The 20,217-nt window shown below is 49.0% G+C and overlaps 1 protein-coding gene across 2 annotated transcripts; it reads right to left on the bottom strand.

Annotated features, from left to right (window-relative positions):
• Positions 1–466: 466 nt before the first annotated feature.
• On the bottom strand, positions 467–19,790 carry LOC118229971 (chloride intracellular channel protein 5-like). Of its 2 annotated transcripts, none has more exons than XM_035422591.1 (6): positions 18,859–19,790; positions 5,919–6,028; positions 4,945–5,070; positions 3,447–3,553; positions 2,726–2,907; positions 467–2,450 (listed from the first exon to the last, which is right to left on the bottom strand). In XM_035422591.1, the coding sequence occupies exons 1-6, from the start codon at positions 19,606–19,608 to the stop codon at positions 2,286–2,288; spliced, it is 1,440 nt and encodes a 479-aa protein (XP_035278482.1). In that variant the 5' UTR covers positions 19,609–19,790; the 3' UTR covers positions 467–2,285. The 2 variants fall into 2 exon arrangements, with proteins under 2 accessions (XP_035278482.1, XP_035278483.1); XM_035422592.1 differs by lacking the exon at positions 18,859–19,790 and adding an exon at positions 10,541–10,896.
• Positions 19,791–20,217: the final 427 nt, after the last annotated feature.

The raw sequence follows: 20,217 nt of genomic DNA, 5'->3' as shown, positions 1-20,217 counted from the left end.
GTTCAGAGTCTTCTCCCCCGAGCAGTCTCGTGACCATTCTTCTAAAGCACGACTGGCCGCCATCGAGTTCCAGTGAGTAGGCCGACGTATGCATGTTTTCGTTGTCACCAATTAGCCTGGCTCAGCTAGCTAATTAGCTGTCTACACCCGCTGTAGGGCACAACAAAACGTTTAATAGCCTGTGTGGACACATGATCCGTCCTCGGTTGTCATTCTTTAACTTTTCAAAGAATTTAATTACAGTATTATGTCAAATATTTGGGCTAATTAAAAAGATAAAAGCAGAAATTAGCATGCAATCCTGACAATGTTGCGGCAGTTCGCCCCAGACCCTGTGTTAGACGAAGCAGTGAATTGTGTGATGTATACTCTGATATATAGTATGCTGTTTTTTCCCTAGCATCGTCACTGAGTCAGTGCATAAATAAACATTTCTTTATGGGGAAAAAATGAGACGTGAATCAGATTTTGTGAAAATATAATTTATTAAGTAGCAGTCAGTGCACTCCAAGAGGACCCCCAAGCCTTATCGTACCGTTACTGATCCCCTTTCAAATCGAAACGGTCGTAGAAACCACACAGGAGCAAAGGTTTCTGAAAATCCAAGCGAGGATCGGGTCAGGGCGGCCGTTAAACAGCTGCAGACCTCGTTGAAAGAGACAGTTATACGAGCTGTGGTTTTTGGGAGATCCACCGTTTAGTGATTCGCAGAACTCCTGACGCGCGCCGGTAAAGCCTCCCGAGTCCGGCACGCGCGTGCCAAAAACGTCTGACGCAACAAAGAGGGGGTCTGCGGTGCGCGCGGGATTTCCCCAGGTTCATCGTATGCAGCCCAGACGTCGTTTTAAGTCAGACCAACTGTTCCATACCTCGTGAGCATGGTCTATAAGTGTGATTTACACATTGTTTGGTTAGTAATAGTAACCTGATGTCTAACACTGTCCCTGATTTAAAATGATATTTGTATGCTACTATTACTGCTACTGCTGCTACAACAATTCCCTACCCTTATAATAATTGTTCAGCCTGATTTCAGTTTTATTTATATTCGGTAGATTGTTGAAAGCAGTGCATATAAGGGGTTACATTGCTTTGTCCCAAAGGCTTTTGATCCTCACACACTAACGTAATTGCAAATCAATCACCTGAACAATGATTCTTTATCAGTATACACTGTATAATAAAATAGAGTATCATATGTAAATATTGATAATCGGCATATTTAGAAAATAAAACGCCTGATATAAGGCATTCATTCCGCTCTGCATGGCTAATGACGTATAAACTTAAACTTTTTTTTTTTTTGGATTAATGTTGGCGTGAAATTTTAGGATAGAAAAAGAAGGCACTTGGTTTACAGGGCATGATTTTTCTCAACATTTTGACAATTAAAAAATAAAATCTTTCTGTGGTATCATTTCGATGCATCATGCCGATGAAAATGTTTTCCCCGAATGCCAAACAGAACCCGCAGGACAATCACGGCAGATTTTCATGTGTGAAAAAGAAGAAAAAAAAGAAGAAGAAATTTACCACATTTCTGACAGCAGGTGGCGCTGTCTCCCCATAGAAAGAGCCACCCCAGTCTTTGACCGTTCTTCACTGCTCCGAACTGTCTCAAATACATTTCATTGCTCATCCAAGTTGTGATTGTTTTTCTCAAGCCGCTTAAAAAAAAAAAACAGAAATGCCGGCTACTTACACAGATATATATATTCCCAGATTTGGACGAAATTCAGCCGAAAGCAGAACTAACGTACTCACAACACAAAGTCGGCAGCGCCGTTTTTCGTGCTGGTGTCATGCGGTGCAGTTTTCAAAATCACAAACACGAAACGCGAGTGTCTTCAACGGCCAAGTCGCCATACTCGACACTACGGTCATGCTACAGTCAAAATCGAGGACGATTCTAAATGAAAAAAATAAAATAAAATAAAATAAAATAAAAAATTACTGTTAATAGTAATAGTTTAAAAATAATTTATCGGTCACACCACGTGTCAGCAAGCAGCTAGTATGACTGACCAGCGTCTGGTCCTGAACTATGCGACAACGAGAGAGAGAGAAAGAGAGAGAGAGAGATAGAAAGAGAGAGAGAGAAATAGTAAGTCGGTCTGGAGAGATTTTTTGCACGGGTCGTTCTCCAGGCTGCAGGACGTCGACAGTCGAAACTCAGAGGTCAGGAGGGTGGGGCGGGGGGTGGGGGGGGGTAGCTAAAATGGCATCAGCACGCAGTTTTTTTTTCTTTCTCGCGACCGAACCCCCTGCTTGGCGGCCAGGCTGGCTCACTTGGACAGCCTCTTGGCCACGTCCACGTAGGCCAGCTCGATCTCCTTGTCGGCGGCGCAGGTGTTGGTGAACTCGTCCCGCGCGTGCGCGTTCTGCAGGTACCGCCACACCCCCGCCATCTCCGCCGGGATCTCGAAGTTGCGGTATTTCTTCGCCACGATCTGGTGGAAATCAGCGGAGAGAGTTTTAATGTATTTACTTAAGCTCCGCCAGTTTTTGTCTTCACCTTAAATTCAGCACCCAGTTCAGACCCAGGTAACCAGGCGATGTGAGTTACCTGTGTAATCAGCTGCTCCGATTGGTTAATTAAGTGCAGTGTGACAACAAAAACCAGGGCTGCAGACCACAGCCTTAAACCCTGGGTACCGCTGTCAGTATCAAAATTAAAATTCTCCTGCAGCTCCCCCCTCCGGCCACCAAGGGGGCACGGTCTTACCTTCACTATGTGCAGCTTTGGCAGGAGGTTGCAGTCGGCCAGCGTCAGGTCGTCTCCGTCCAGGAACTTGCGGTTGGAGGTCTTCTCCTCCTCCATGCTGTCGGCGTTGATCTCCTCCGGGAGCGGGCTGTTCAGGTAGGAGTCCAGCTTCCTCAAGGCCTTCACTAGACCCTTCTCCAGGCCTGCAAAAACAAGACCAGGTCAAAACCTAGTATATGGCTGGACCTAACACACGTGATCCGGCCGACCAATGGTGTAACTTCATAAATCGGCCGACCAATGGTGTAACTTCATCACTCACTCAGTCACAGACATCCGCGTTTATAGGGCTGGCCCCGCTGTTGCGCTCCAGCCAAAAGCACACAAAGTGCAATACCCCAGTATGACCACTAGATGGGAGCAGAGCCACACATTTTGACATTCCGGTGATCTGGCCAAGACTTCAGTTGATCTGCTTTGACACATTGGTAACACAGTTCCCTCCTCTCCTGTCGGAATTCACAGGCCATTACAGAAAGGGCTCATAAAATATGATAAATATTTAACTGCGGTGATCGGGACGTGATAATTCATTTTCGCCGTGATCTTCCCGACCGATTCCTTCGCAGTGCGGTTATTCAGAGAGCACCGTAGATTAAATATGTCGCAGCGCGCTTCGTCCAGTCCCGTGCCTTCCCCCGGAGCTCGGGCCGAACCACCGGAGAGCGAATCGGGTCCTTACCTGCGTTGGCGCCCGGGTTGGTGTTCTTGATGTAGGCGGAGAACTTGGCGAAGACGTCGTTCCCCGCCGTGTTGGACTCCCTGTTCTTCGCGGCCAGTTTGGGATACCTGAGAGACACATCGTTTACTGCATTATTCAGCGACAGGCACTCACTCACACCTTGATGGGGGGATTGGCCTAGTTTCCTGTGCTCAGGATGTTACACAGAGGTTTTCTCTTCCTGCAGTTCATTTAGCTACCAGCAGGGGGATCTGAATCTAAAGCCGGTGCTGGCGTTAGCATCTTGGCTGGCCGTACAGCACCTGACACCTTTACCCAGAATCCTCTACAGGCTCCAGTACAGTGGGCTCATTGCATTGCAGTTCTGCTTAAGACATGCCACCATTTAGTACAAAATAAATATCCTATAATTCCACTGATCACAGTGTTACCCAGGATGCGAAAATAAGACAAAGTTTACTTATGTCAGTGTAAAATATGCCATTTAAATTATATGTATTCTGGACCGTTATTATCTATATAGATCTATATTTTAATTTTTATCGATATTTTAAGTTTTATATATACATATACAGAGCTGGTTCTGGGTGACAAGGGCAGTCAAGGGTGGAACGCCCACCCGCCCCCCCCCCCCCCCCCCCCCCCCCCCCCCCCCCGATCCACGATGTGGCCCAGGGCAGCAGAACAGCTAGAGCCCTGCCTGTAAACATATTTTTGTACATGGCAGAGCTTTCTCAGATAACTCCAGTACAGAGTGCTAAGCAACTGAGCAGAGCAGAGTGTACCCTGGGCCTTGCACACTGAGCACTGCTCTCTGCTGCCCCCGCAGGCACTGCAAGGAGTTGCAGAGTCAGCTGGTTTCCTTCCTTTATGCTTCAGAGCCTAATTGCTTAATGAACAGGAAGTCAGAACGCACAGTTCTCCAGGTGAAAATCAGCTTCTGATTGGGAATTGGTTCTAACCCCCCCGGGGACTCCGTAGCCAACAGAGCAAGAACCAAACCAGGTAGAGATGCGTAACCAACAGCAACCAGCAAGCAACAAACAGGAAGTGGGCCAGAACCAGAGCTTAGCCTCAACTGCAGCTGCAAATTTTTTAAAGTGACACATTCATTTACTACATGACAGAGACAGTGGTTCCCTCCTAAGACAGTGGTTCCCAGCCCTGTTCCTGGAGAGCTACTGTCCTGAACAGTTTTCACTCCCTAACCCTAAAAAAACACTCCTCACTCACCAGCTAGAGATCTGCACTGAGCTGCTAATTAGTAGAGACAGGGGTGCCAAATTAGCATTGAAAATGAAAACCTACAGGATGGTCGATCCCCAGGAGCAGGGTTTGTCACCACTGGTCTAAGAGCAGATGCACTTCTGACACCACTGAGACACAACACACACACACAGACACACACACACACACACACACACACAGACACATGCACACACACACAGACGCACACAGACACACAGAAATCCCAGCGTCACATTTTGGGACGGCCTACTTTGGGGGCGCCAGCGACTCCTCCAGGAACTCCTCTATCTTGTTGATGTCGGTCTTCACCTCGCCGTTGAAGGTGAGGAATGGCGGGTGCGTCCCCGGGGCCAGGTTATGCAAATCCGCCGGCTTCCTGTGCAGGGAGGAAGTGGGGGATTCAGAGAGATCCGCCGCCACGGCGCTCGGGCCAAAGCCACACGCACCTGCCGCGTCTCACAGGCACGCACCTGGGCTCCAGCGTGACCACATGACCACATGATTTCATACTCCTCCCAGCATGCATAGCTCTGCGGTCAGCATATTTTAAAGAAGCCTGGCCTGCTTCTCTGAGCTAATGGAGGGAATGTCTTCAGACTTCAGGTGTTTGACTGTGACTCTCTCAATCTCAGGTGGTTGACTTTGACTCTCTGTCTCAGGTAGATGACTGTGACTCTCCCTATCTCAGGTAGATGACTGTGACTGTCTCAGGTGGTTGACTGAGACTTGACTGTGACTCTGTCTCAGGTGGTTGTATGTGACTCTATCTATCTCAGGTAGATGACTGTGACTCTGACTCAGGTGCGTGACTGTGACTCTCTCTGTCTCAGGTGGATGACTGTGACTCTGTCTCAGGTGGATGACTCTGACTGTCTCAGGTGGTTGAGTGAGACTTGACTGTGACTCTGTCTCAGGTGGTTGAATGTGACTCTATCTATCTCAGGTAGATGACTGTGACTGTCTATCTCAGGTGCATGACTGTGACTCTGTCTCAGGTGGATGACTGTGACTCTGTCTCAGGTGGATGACTGAGACTTGACTGTGACTCTGTCTCAGGTGGTTGGCTGAGACTGTTCTAGGTAGATGACTGTGACTCTGACTCAGGTGCATGACTGTGACTCTCTCTGTCTCAGGTAGATGACTGTGACTCTGTCTCAGGTGGACTCTGTCTCAGGCGGACTCTGTCTCAGGTGGACTCTGTCTCAGGTGGACTCTGTCTCTCACCTCTTCAGGTCGACCGTAGTGACGTTGAAGACGACTCCTTTCAGCCACAGGATCATGAAGAGCCTCTGGGAGAAGGGGCAGTTCCCAATGCTCTCTCCATCAGTCCCCGCCTGCAGAGGACACACCCACACATTAAACCAACCAATAAAACTCCCCGCCCACAGAGGACACACCCACATATTAAACCAACCAATGAAGCTCCCCACTGACAGAGGACACACCCACATATTAAACCAACTAATAAAACTGCCTGCTTACAGGGGACACGCCCACATATTAAACAAACCAATAAAACTGCCCGCCTACAGAGGACACACCCACATATTAAACAAACCAATAAAGCTCCCCGCCCACAGAGGACACACCCACATATTAAACCGACCAATAAAGCTCCCCATTGACAGGACACACCCACATATTAAACCAACCAACAAAACTGCCTGCCTACAGAGGATGCACCCACATAATAAATCAACCAATGAAATTCCATAAAATACATATAAAACATCAACCCACATGTTAATATCCCACAACTGGCTTGAATATATTGAATATAGATTTGATTGATTAAATCTGAACAAAAACTTGACCCAATCATAATATAAGGGGTCAGGTCGGGGACAGGGTTTCATTAAAGAATAATGTGGCAGTGACATTTCCATCTGCACAGAGCACGCAAACAGAAGCTGAACTGAGATCTGCTGGGCTGGAGACGCACGCGCAGCACATCGGACGGCGCCCTTGCAGTCGTCGCTGTTTTCTGTGGATGTTCCTTGCGAATAAACCGGTAAGCCCAATCTGGGACCCGGACGGCAGCCCGAGGACCGGGGGGGGGGCCGACTCGTTTCCTTTTGTTTTCGTTTTAAAAAGGGAATCAAATCCAAATTTCCACATCAGGTTATTCCAGCGGCAACCTAAGACCAGCGGCGGGAAACCGGACCCCGCCGCCCGTCACCCGACCCCCCCGGGGGGGAGGAGGGGGGGGGGGCACTGAATAATGCAGAGCGTTCCATTACCCGCTTCATTAGCCGCTGCGCGAGGTAGCGCTGGGTCTGCACAGGGTCTGCGTGTTTTGGCGCTGGGTCTGCACAGGGTCTGTGTGTTTTAGTTCTGGGTCTGCACAGTGTCTGCGTGTTTTAGTTCTGGGTCTGCACAGGGTCTGTGTGTTTTAGTTCTGGGTCTGCACAGTGTCTGCATGTTTTAGTTTTGAGTCTGCACAGGGTCTGCGTGTTTTAGTTCTGGGTCTGCACAGTGTCTGCGTGTTTTAGTTCTGGGTCTGCACAGGGTCTGTGTGTTTTAGTTCTGGGTCTGCACAGTGTCTGCATGTTTTAGTTTTGAGTCTGCACAGGGTCTGCGTGTTTTGGCGCTGGGTCTCCATGTTGCAGTGCTGAGTGATATCTGATTAACCAGGGATATTTAAATGCACCAGATTTTTGGGAGACGGGCAGATGTCAGACACAGACACGCCCCTGGCTCACGGCCACGACATCCCCTCAGACGTCAGACACAGCCTGACTCCAGACGCGCCAATCACCCGCTCGGCGATGATGTCACTTCCTCTGCTGGACACCCAACCCGTTTGGCCAAGAAACAAGCCATTTTTAATGCAGTGAATGGGCACACCGCTACCACGGAAACACAATACAGGCTGCTGATAATAGCCAATCGAGATCGAGATCTAGGGAGGACAGAAGAACAATGGCTGGCAGGGGCATCGCTTCGATGCTGATCAGATGAGTGTCATGCGTGAGGAGGGATTAAGGGTATGGATTTAATGTTTCACCTTTTTCCACTGATATGTGTCTGTCACCGGGTTTTGAATTTTGAATGCTAAGCTCTGCCTGGATCAACATGAAACATAAAGGTGCCATTGATACTGATTCCCCACCCCCCCCCCCCACCAAACTTCCATACATTTTACGTGATAGACTTCAGCTCAGAAAGCCAGTCTCAGCTACTCTGTTTTCAAACTGTCTGTGATCTGCATATGAGAGAAATCTCAGAGATATATCACCAGACAATTGCAAAAGTACACTGCTGTCAAATATAGTTATCAATATATTTTCAAAATGTCTGCCTATTTAGCAGCACATTTCTGTATTTCTGTGAGGGCAGCATCTACATTAACTTGCATAATTACATTCATAAAGACACTCAATTGCATACAGAAACACACACTCACACGCACACACACGCACCAGTGCACAGGAACACACTAATGCACACACACACACGCGTGCAGTCAGAGATTATGTTACAGCTGAGTGTGTTTTTCCACTTCCTGTTCCACCTCCCATGGCTCTGCTTTCACCTTACAGTCACCCTTTAAGGTGTGAGGTCACAAATACGTGATTAGAATGCTCTTTAACTGAACATTCTAATGCTGATGTCACAATCGCTACTACTGGTAACTGAAAGCAGCCGAGTTCTAGAACACGGACTTGGAATTTTGAGAAAAAAACCTACTCTTCAAAAACGGTTAAATGGGACAGGATGCTCTGTTGTATTAGAACCATATTTCTTTTTAAAAAATCATTTAAAAATCATTTTAATTGGTTATTTGTGAGCTTGTGGGGTAGCAGCGGTACAATCAAGGTCCACTGGATCCATTAGTTCAGTTTGTGCTGACTGACAGAGTTCAGGCAGAGGCACTAAACGCTCGTTAAACTGAAGATAAGAATAGCCGAGGGAGGGAGGGTGCACTGCTGCTGGATCTCTGTCCAATAGAGAGAGATTACAGGGGTGATGTCATCTTCAAATCAGGCTACTTTCCCTACTAGCCCCATGTGACAAAACAAATGTTCAGTTACAGTTAGCATTACCAGTTCAGCTACATTTAGCATTACCAGTTCACCTTCAGTGAGCATTACCAGTTCAGCGGCAGTTAGCATTACATTTGTGTGTGTGTGTGTGAGTGTGAGCGTGACTGTGCACGTGTGTGGGCGTGCACACGAATATATGTGTGTGCACATGAATGTATGTGTGTGCACATGTGTTTTTATGTGTGCGTGTGCACGTGTGTGTGTGTACAATTGTGTGTGTGTGTGTGTGTAAAGCCACAGAAACATGCATATTCAGACACAGGTGATATTTCATATTTCACTAAATATCGCACTCTCTCACAACATAGAGTGTATAACCAGCGCTCTGAATCAGTGGACACCTGGGGGGGGGGGGGGGGGGGGGATTCCCAGCAGCCCCACCCACTTGAGGAGGAAACCCCAGTGCTCTTTAAACCACGTCACAGGTCTCACCCCCTCTCTCTCACACCCTGGCGCGCTGGGCAGGGTACTGTATTGTGTATTTTATCAGGTCCTTATTACAGTAGCATCCACTGAACACCACTGCAGATACAGCTGCGGGATAACAACCAATCCGCACGGCCAGCTAGCTCACATCCCAGAGCACAGCCAGAACACACACCTGCAGTAGCGTAGCAGTAGCTGGTTCTGATGAAACAAAACTGCATAGCTACAGTAATATGATGTTAGCTGACTAGCTAGAGACGCAACAGTATGGCTACAGTAATATAACGTTAGCTAACTAGCTGGAGACACAAGAGCATAGGACATTACTATTAGCTGGCTACCTCTTGCCCTAAGACAGTTGAAGGACACAGCCTGTAGCATGGCATACTGGCATTTTCAAAACTGCCCCCCCCCCCCATACACACACACCCCCACCCAGGCACCCACCACCCCCTAAATCCTGAAATCCCTCTCCACTGCTGAACCGCTGCTGACCACAAAACCTGTCCAAATAATTGATGAGTAAATCTGCTGTCCACAGTGTCCCCCCCCCCCCACCCTGATACCCCCCCGGTGCCCCCCCCCCCCCCCCCCCCCCGGGCCTCACTGTCACCCCGCTGGCCAACACTGGCATGGCGGTAACCCGACCGCGAGGATCATCTTACACCCCCCCCTCAGAACCACCCGCGCACAGCAGGAACACTTTCCCTCTGCGTACAGGTACTGAACACACACACACACACACACACACACACACACACATACACACGCACACACACACACACACGCACGCACGCACGCACGCACGCACGCACGCACGCACGCGCACACGCACACGCACACGCACACGCACACGCACACACACACACACTCATATAGACACACACACACATGCACACACACACACACTCATATAAACACACACACACACACACACACACATGCACACACACACACACTCATATAAACACACACACACACACACACACACACACACATGCACACACAAACACACACATACACACATACACTCCTATAGACACACACACGCACATACACACACACACTCATATAGACACACACACGCACACACACACACACACTCATATAGACACACACACACACACACACACTCATATAGACACACACACATGCGCATATGCACACACACACACTCACACGCACACACACATGCACAGTCAGATACACACAGACACGCACACATACTCATAGATACAATCACACACATGCACATAGATGCTCACACACACTGCAACTGCACATAGAACTGCTCTTTACACCCCTAAAAACAGCATAGACACACACACACACACACACACACTCAATCACTCACAGCATGCACTCCCCTCTCACCTTCACAAACAACTCGATGTCCGGGTCCTTGTCCTCTCCATTTGCGGGGTCGGTCATGGTGGGTTTACTCTAGAGCTTTCCGTGAAGTTGTAATGAAGAGTCCGTACAGCCTCGTGAAAGTCCAGTCACAAGCAAGGGAGAGACAGAAGCCTCATCTCTCTCTCCCTCTTTCTCTCCCTCTCTCTCCCTCTCTCTCCCTCTCTCTCCTTTCTGACACAGGTCTCTTACAGTACCCTCTCTGCCCCTGCTGCCTGTGCAGGTAATTGCCCCCGGGGGTAACAGTCCTGGTTCTGCGGGGGGCAGTTTGGTTTGACTGAAGCGCTCTGTTTGCTGCTGTCACACTGAGGGGCAGGAGTCACAGGAGCTGGGATAGGTGACACTGTGGGAGGAGCTCACCCCCCCTCCTCCCCCCCCCCACTCCACTGGTGCGCACCACAGAGACACTGTCCTCCTCATTAAAATATCACACCCCCCCCCCCACACTCTACTGTCCTTTCCTAAATCACAGCCTCCCCTCAACCCCCCTGACAACATCTACCACAATCTACTTCATACCCTTATCCCCCCCACCCCTTCCCCCAAACCCATTCCCACCCAAATCCACCCCCCTCCAAACCTACAGGTGAATCTGTCCATCCTCGCATTGCTTTTATGAATATTATATATCGCATTCGTAAGCTCAGTATATGAATATAACAATAACATAAATACTCTCTACTCTACTCTACTTTTCCTCCATTCATTTAATTATGTCCATACGCAAAGTCCTCGTATCTGAGGGAAATGACAGCCTACACACACACACTTACAAATTATTTTTAAAAATATATTCTTTAATATTCTGTGATTTAATATCTGTTAGGTGTGTGGTGTGGATGGGGTGGTAATAGCTTATTTACCTGTCCCATGGGAGAGGGTTCTCTAGTATTTTCACATGAAAAGTAGATCATTTTCATTATTCCCAACAAGAAATATTAAATCCACTGAGGCTTTCTCAGACAGATTCACACACAGCACATCTCTGGGTCTGTTTTTTTTTGGAGCTGAATGTACAGCCAAACAGCAGACTGAAGCTTGCGCAGATCGCTGGCATCAGCCCAGTGGCAAACAGTCTGGATCATGGGAATCACGCTTAAATATTAATGACCTGTTTAATTCGATGGGCTCAGTGAGGCTCAGCAGTCACATGACTGCATGTGTCATCCGCAGTGGAACTGTACGTTCCCCTAGAAGTGCCACACTGCTGATTCTGGGGACTGAACGGACTCCTGGGCTGAAAGGGGGGCGGGGGGGGGGGGGGGGGGGGGGGGGGGGTGGTTGTTTGTTTGTTTTTAAACTTTGCCCAGACTGGTCAAACTAAATTCTGACATTGTGGAATGTTCAGTGATCACAGTCATTTCACACAGTCAGCTTATTGCCTTTTTAAAATGGCCTTTTTTCAAAAACTTTAAAGCACCCTGAAAAGTCTCAAAATCAGTGGTACAGGATGTTTACCTGAGTTTTTCCTACCTGTGCTACAAGGGGATATACATTTTTTTAAAAGTAATTTACAGGCAGAACAAAAGGTATGATGAAAACTGAATACTGATTCAAACACAGACAAAGCCTCCCTCTCTCTTTCTCCTTCTCTCTCTCTCTCTTTCTCCCTCTCTCACACTCTCTCCCTCCCTCTCTCTCTCTCTCTCTCTCTCTCTGGGTGATCAGATGTGTTAATCTAATCTCAGGTGTAAATCTAATCAGTGGACCTTAGTAAAGCACACAGTTCTGTGTCAGCCTGTTCGCTGTTCCCTCTGATTGAATGACCCTACAGCACAAAGCCGGTGTACAGAGGGGTGTGATCTCAAAGGCCTGAGCGCTTCAGAGCAGCACTGAGAGTGATGGAGTTAAGAGGAACTCCGGGAGGAGTCCGCAGACTGCTATTCAGAAGCTGGGGAGGTGGTCATGTGATTGGAGGTAAATCACCGTGGTACTGACCTCGTCATCGTCATGGTTATCGCCGTCCCTAACTACCGCCCGGGTAGCAACACGGGACGGTGTGTGGGGCGTGAGTCAGACACGGGGAGGGAGGGTTTTGGGCTGGGGGGGGGGGTTGGGGGTGGTGGTTAGACAGCACAGCCCAGTCAGGGCACTGGGACATTCCAATGAGTCCAATTCTAAATTTAGAGCTTCTAGAATTATCTGCTGTAGGACAGTGAGTGCGTGCGTGTATGAGTGTGTGTGTGTGTGTGTGTGGTGTGTGTGCGTGCCTTTGTGCATGTGTGTGTGTGTATGTGTGTGTGCGTACATGCGTGTGTGCGTGCGGGGGTGACATCATATAACTTCCAGGTCGAGTGGGGGCTCGGTACCTGGGGGGGGGGGGGTTTGGTGTCAGGCTGCTGACTTCCTGAACTCAGCAAAAACATAGAAAATGCTCATGCTAACTAGGAAATGCTAATGATAATGAAGTAACTGGCAGGTCAGTGAGTGTGAGGGTGCAATATTTGGCAGGTCAGTGAGTGTGAGGGGGCAGTATTTGGCAGGGCAGTGAGTGTGAGGGGGCAGTATTTGGCAGGGCAGTTTCAGTGTGATGGTGCAGTATTTGGCAGGCCAGTGAGTGTGAGGGGGCAGTATTTGGCAGGGCAGTTTTAGTGTGAGGGTGCAGTATTTGGCAGGGCAGTTTGAGTGTGAGGGTGCAGTATTTGGCAGGGCAGTTTTAGTGTGAGGGTGCAGTATTTGGCAGGGCAGTTTGAGTGTGAGGGTGCAGTATTTGGCAGGGCAGTTTGAGTGTGAGGGGGCAGTATTTGGCTGGGCAGTTTGAGTGTGAGGGTGCAGTATTTGGCAGGGCAGTTTTAGTGTGAGGGGGCAGTATTTGGCAGGGCAGTTTGAGTGTGAGGGTGCAGTATTTGGCAGGGCAGTTTGAGTGTGAGGGTGCAGTATTTGGCAGGGCAGTTTTAGTGTGAGGGGGCAGTATTTGGCAGGGCAGTTTGAGTGTGAGGGGGCAGTATTTGGCAGGGCAGTTTTAGTGTGAGGGTGCAGTATTTGGCAGGGCAGTTTGAGTGTGAGGGGGCAGTATTTGGCAGGGCAGTTTGAGTGTGAGGGTGCAGTATTTGGCAGGGCAGTTTTAGTGTGAGGGGGCAGTATTCGGCAGGGCAGCTTGAGTGTGAGGGGGCAGTATTTGGCAAGGCAGTGAGTGTGATGGGCAGTATTCGGCAGGGCAGCTTGAGTGTGAGGGTGCAGTATTTGGCGGGGCAGTTTTAGTGTGAGGGGGCAGTATTTGGCAGGGCAGTTTTAGTGTGAGGGTGCAGTATTTGTCAGTGCAGTTTGAGTGTGAGGGGGCAGTATTTGGCAGGGCAGTGAGTGTGAGGGGGCAGTATTCGGCAGGGCAGCTTGAGTGTGATGGTGCAGTATTTGGCAGGCCAGTGAGTGTGAGGGGGCAGTATTTGGCAGGGCAGTTTGAGTGTGAGGGGGCAGTATTTGGCAGGGCAGTTTGAGTGTGACAGAGCGATGCCAGTTGCATTATTTACAGCGCTTCACACACAAAGCACAGGATGCGTCGGCCGCTATATTTGATCGCCTGCAGGAAACCCAGGAGAGGAAGGTTCCTTCCTGAATTATTGATGCCCCCAAGTCAGTAGTGGCCTGAGAATATAGGTTTTCAAGTTTTTAAAAATTCTCCTTCCGTCCAGGGGTTAGTGATATGGGTCAGCAAAAAAATTACTGATTGCAACATGTTCTTTTAATCAACAACATATGTAATATACTCATGCACGGGGCAGCAGTGTGCCTGCAGAAGGACTGCACGTGAGTGCGAAGACTGTCTGTTTGCGAAATGACTGCATACCTCAAGATTTGGCATGGGGGTTGGGATTGGGGGGGGGATGACAGTTATGGGGACACACAGGGGTTGGGGGGGGGGGGTCCTGACAGCAGGTCAGGTGTCCCTTCAGACAGCGCAAGTCACTGTGTGTCCCCATAGCTGTCACCCCCCCCCAACCCCTGTGTGTCTCCATAGCTGTCATCCCCCCCCCACCACACAACCCCTAACCCCCATCCCCCACCCGCCATCCGCCATCCCTATGTGTCCCCATAACTGTCATTTCACCCCCCCCCCCCCCCCCCCCCCCCCAACCCTCAACCCGACCACCCACCTGCCCAGATTCAAACTTTCTCTCTCAGAATTAAACCTGAGTTTCCAGAAACATCGCAAGCTCTGATTTCACAAAGAGAAGCGGCGCAGTGCCTGTGGATCATTAACTCAACCAGGGGGCTGGGTGAGCTGCACACGGTGTACGGCAGGAATCGAGCAATTATTAATCTGGGTGAGCCAATCACAGCATTCCACTACAGGGGTGACCCACCCCCTCAGCCAATCAGCTCACCTCTCACAAAAAAATTCATTCACGCATTTCAGGAGCAAAATTCCTCATAATGCTACAGTTTTATATGCAAAATGTACTGCAGAGGAGAATATAATGTCCAAAAAGAGATGGTGTGTTTGTCACAGGGGAATCTACACACATTACATCTGCAGACTGGCTTTAGAGTCTGCTGTACGCTTCCCCTAAAGCCAACTTTCCAGGCGACCGATTTCCTCTCAGATTTCCAGATTTTTTTCTTATTTTCTCCACAAGGCTGCCATAGTTAGTTTTGTTTATGCATTACGGTTGTAAATTAAAATGTCAAATTACCTAATCAAAGCATGACAAGATGAAAAAGTCAATGAGGAAAAAAAATTAATAAAAAAAAAACTATTCACTGTCAGTGACCTCTAACTGTACTCAGAAAAAAACTCCCAGTTGTTATCAGTTTAAAGAGCAGATTCACCTTCAGCTTCAGTTTGTCAAGCAAACAGTGTGGAGAGAGCACAGGAGCCCTCTTGTGGTGAAACATGCAGACTGCGACTTAATTCCAACCGTCAGTCCTTGTCCCTGCTTGTTCAGAACATTTTTCCGGTACATCAGAAACAGGGCTGCCCAACCCAGCTCCAGGAAGTTCTCATTTCAACCCTAATTTTGCACAACCTGTTCTACTAATTAGCAGCTGAACGAGATCTCTGGCTTTTGAATGATTATTTTTTTGGGGTTGAAGTGCGATCTTACAGGAAGGCAGATCTCAAGGAACAGGGTTTGGCAGCTCAGCACTAAAACAACTTTCAAGATGACAGTACATTGTTACAGTCGTCATTTACGTAATGTTAATTCAGCGCTCCTGCGTTGGACAGAATGAGCAATTCCACGAGAAAAGGTTCTGAAGGTGACATTGGTGTTTCTATTTGCAAAACTAAACTTTTCATTTGAATTAGCGGGAATGTAACACTATGAAACTACAATTCTGTCAAACAAATATCCTTTGGGGTTAGATGTTAAGAGACGCTCCACTACTGCATAGATTACTGTAATTATATTTCCCCCGAAATGATTATGATTTCAGGCCTGCAAGGAATGCATGGACTTCACAACGGCCTTCAAAATGTTGTTTGAAAGGGGGGGTTGGCAGGGCACCTTATTCAAATATTTACTCCAGGCAACTATGTGAAATTCGAATATGTGTGAGTGTTAATACATTCTTCAAATCTTTTAAAAATCCATTTCTTCAGACTTGAAACGGAAATGAATACCAGCTCACAGAAAAGCGGAGGTATGTTTTGTTTGTGCCGTGATGGGCCTCGGTTTTCTAAATGACTAACCCAAGAATCCCACCGCTACAGTTAGCGCACACCTCCGGAACACACCTTTGAACCTGTCGCAAAAAAGCACTCTTAAGCAACCCGGAGAAATTCCTTCAGCGACACCCCTCCCCCCCTCTCACTGCACCGAACGACTAACGTCTCATAATCGCACACCAGTTTCATCTTTTATACTTAAGAATAAAAGATTTATTATGTCCAATCTATCCTTTATCTCTAAGGTTCTGATTGAGTGTGTCCACGGGCACATTGATTCAGCTACAGACTGAATGGTTTTTCACACGTGTTAGAGACGATCGGTTTTCGCGATTCGTTTCGATTCCTTGTTTCTTGGTTAATGTTTCTCAGGCTTATGCTCAGCTGTGGAAAGAAGGCCAAACCCTCAGAGGTCCACGCATAATTTCAGGAAAGGATATCGCGCCCTGGAAAATGATTTCCCAGAATACCTCTCTGCTGATGTGCCCGTGTCAGAGGGAGGTGAAGGTGTTCCCGAACTGCCTGTCGGGTCTCAGTACCCACTCAGAGGGCCTGGGGTCACTCCCGAAAAACATGAACACTTCTGCGGCAGATGTCACACACACGTACGAATGCACACGCACATGCACGCGCATGCACAGACACACACACAGTCACTCGCACACGCATCCACAAACAAAGTGAGATTTATTGTGGGACGGTTTTATGATACAAAGCTGCTATACCAGCCACACCCTGTCATAAAGTCCCAGAATCCTCAGCTGCCCTTCAGTAAGAGTAAATCCTCTCCAGCCAGCTCTCCCTGTAAGACCATGACAGCCCAGAGGCTCGGAGAGCAGTAAGCGCGGGGGGGGGCACTGCAGAACAGCCCCCCCCCCCCCCCCCCGGGGCACCGATCTTTCCAAAGTCCAGGACGGGCTGATTCCATGCGCGATATCAGCACCTTTTTAGGGTCCAAACACGATAACATCAGACACGCCATCGAGTATGATGGTGCGCATACAAGCCTGACCGACCACAGGAGGTGCTACTGAGCCAGGAGGTGGAGGATATCAAGTCAGGAGTGGGTCTCAGTGTGTAAGGAGTGGGTCTCAGTGTGTAAGGAGTGGGTTTCAGTATGTAAGGAGTTAGTCTCAGTGTGTAAGGAGGCTTGGTGCGTAAGAAGTACCTCTCGGTGTGTAGGTATTGGCAGCAGGTTAATAATTAGACCTTTTCTCTCCACAGTAAAGGCCTTTAAATGTCTGAGACGCCCACTGCTGAATAAAACTTTTCCACCCTATTAGCTGGAGAGAAGGATCTCACAGAAGGATTTCAGGTTGGGCACTTTGTTGGCTGCAGGCTGGGGGCGTAGCTAGGAATTCTGTGTCCCTGGAAAGAATTCTGCTCCGGCCCCACCTTTTTAATAAAACAAACTGCATTTCTGTAGCTCTACCCCCACCCCGACAACCCCCTCCCCCAAAGCTGTGTGCCCATGTAATTGCCACCACCTTTCACCCCACTACAGTAACAGTTTTTTGTTTTTCAACTTTACTACACCACAACACCGAAAATTTGCACAAGGCCATATTCCATCGGGTCTGAAGTGCAGGCACTTCGACCCCATGCACTTTTTTTTGCGCCATGAAGAGGAGTATCAACGCGTGCGTCTCGCGATCTACGTCCCAAGTCTGTGAGAGTGTCGTCACTCTTGTATCACAACCCTAATTTCGCCCTCATTGTTAACTCCTAGTGTACCTCATCGGTAGTCTATTAATGAACACAATGTACACACCGATAACGGTAAAAATATGCTTTGTTTATTTTTATTTTTTTTCTCGTATGGGTCTCCAGTGCTCCAACAGACTTCATCCATTCGATCTGATAACGGTTAATGATTACACACACCAGCGGGGCCTCTAACCAGCGCAGCCATCAGTCAAGACAACGGCAAAGTCAAGAATGCGCGTCTCTCTCTCCCATACCCACGCCCCCGCGCGCTGTCTCCGTTAGCAACGCCGTGTGACCGTTACTGTAAACAGCTGCCCGCGATATGATCGTGGATCTTGACTTCCCCTTCTGATTGCACTTAAAATTGATTAACCTCCGTCACCTGGGCGAGAAAGCCGCTGTGTTTTTCGTTTGGAGTCTAAAGAACACACAGGGAATGGTACACTCTATTATGCGCGGTATAGATAACGTTTTTACGTTTCGTTGACCTACAGACTGTCCAAACTCTACCCCAGCTTCTTTGCTTAGCGTTGCTGTTAGTCAGTGAGTGTTTGCTTTTTAGCACTTAATTATCATCCATCTACTGTGTTTTCTCCCTCGCACTCATTCCATTGCATAAAGGGTGCGCGTCCACAGCGCAAACGGCGACGCACGGGCTTGCGAACCAGCGGTAATAGCCGCTTATCAGCCACACCCCCGTGACCTTGATCAGCAACGGAAAGGTCCCCAGCAATCTCTCCACTTTTTAAACAGTGGTTCCAACAATGACAATAGCTACTGCGAACAGTTACTACCACCAGGCTCGCTTCCGCACAACTGCATGCAGAGTGCATTGCTATTAACTTCTGTCTCTTCAGTGATAGGCCTATAAAATTTTAAGTCATATGTAGGCTACGAATTAAAATAAATAAATTAAAGGACAATGCAGGCGATGTTACGGTGAATGTTGATGCGTAAGCGCTTTTCTTACCCGGACGAAGAGAGCGATTTCCGGCTGATTCGGGTCTGCACTGTCCTCCGCGGTGTCGCTGTCGGTAGCTTTGAGGCTGTAGTCCACCGCCTCCTCCGATTCGCTGGCTTTGCCGTCGGACAGGCTGTAGGCCATCAGCATGTCGCTGTCCGCGCTGTCCACGTCGATCGGCGACGCCGGCTCATCGCCCTGCTCGGAAGACGAGGAGGAGGAGGAGGAGGAGGAAGAGCCTCCTGGCTCTGCGGCATCTCCGTTCACCTCCAGCGGGACCGGGACCACCACCTCCTCCTCCTTCTCCTCGACCGTCTCCTCTTCCTTCTCCTCCACCTTTTCCTGCTCCTTCTCCTCCTCCTTCTCCTCCTCGTCCTCCGACGAACTGGACGAGCTGGAGCTGTCCTTCTTCACCCGTGCGGCCTTCTCCTTCTTCTTCTTCTTCTTCTCCTTCTCCTTCTCCTTGTCGCTGTCACTGTCGCTGTCGCTGGAGGAGCCGTCGTCCCCCGCCTTGCTCCCCCCGGCGTCGCCGTCCCGCGTGTCCATGTAGTCTGGCGAATCGCGGTCGCCGCCGCCGCCCGCCACCGCGTGGACCTCCACCTCGCTGTAGATCGCCTCGGCCCCGTCGCTGAGGGTCTCGTATATAGCGCCTTGGTTCTCGTACTTGGGTTCCGCAGGCGGAGCGGCGCCTTTCTCGTACGGGGTCTCGTACACGTTCTCCTCCCTCACGCTCTCGTAGACGTTGCCGTTGTTCTCCATGTTTCTCTCTCTGCCGATGGGGCTTTTTTTTAAGAAAAAAATCCGGGGTGGTAAGAGGCGAGCAGGCGCTCAGAGTCGTTCGCTCTGGGGGGACTTTGGACGCAGGCAATGCTGGTGTCTCTGGCAGGAGCGAAGCGAGCGCTGCGCATGAGTGGTTTATAGCTCGGGGAGCGAGGGGACTTTGATCGGTTGGCCCTGCCGCCCCGACTGTGCTGGTGAGGGCGTGCTTCAGAGAGAGAGAGAGAGGGAGAGAGAGAGAGAGAGAGAGAGATCACTGAATGTTAAAAAACAAGGTCATTTTCCCGCGTTCAGTCATTTATTTAAAAGAGAAACGTAACCAACGCTACAGCGTAAATGCAAAGGTTCGCAGGTAGTGCCATTTTTTGCTCTGCAGAAGCAAATGTATTATATTACCTTAATTTTAAATATATATTTAAGATAAATGTTCCATACTCCACCCACTTGTATCTGGCTTTAGGGTACGGCAGCCCTGTTCAAACTGGGATTTGAGCCTGCAAACTCCAAGATCCTCATTACAAGCCCGGTTCTTTGGTTCCCCTTGTTCCTCAATCCAGAACCTCCTGGTCTTCCTGCACATAGGTTGTTACC

Source organism: Anguilla anguilla, chromosome 6, assembly GCF_013347855.1.
Source record: "Anguilla anguilla isolate fAngAng1 chromosome 6, fAngAng1.pri, whole genome shotgun sequence".
Classification (NCBI taxonomy): Eukaryota; Metazoa; Chordata; class Actinopteri; order Anguilliformes; family Anguillidae; genus Anguilla; species Anguilla anguilla.
Note: the sequence above shows the minus strand (reverse complement) of the source record. Positions and strands in the feature narration are given on the sequence as shown.

Bases quoted from the DNA above. Each gene is read 5' to 3' on its own strand.
- LOC118229971 (XM_035422591.1), bottom strand. From the start codon at position 19,608: ATGGAGAACAACGGCAACGTCTACGAGAGCGTGAGGGAGGAGAACGTG. The intron at 5,071-5,918 runs GTGAGAGACAGA...CTCCCTGCACAG, and splicing joins ACTACGGTCGACCTGAAGAG to GAAGCCGGCGGATTTGCATA. The intron at 2,451-2,725 runs GTAAGACCGTGC...GATTTCCACCAG, and splicing joins CAAAGCTGCACATAGTGAAG to ATCGTGGCGAAGAAATACCG.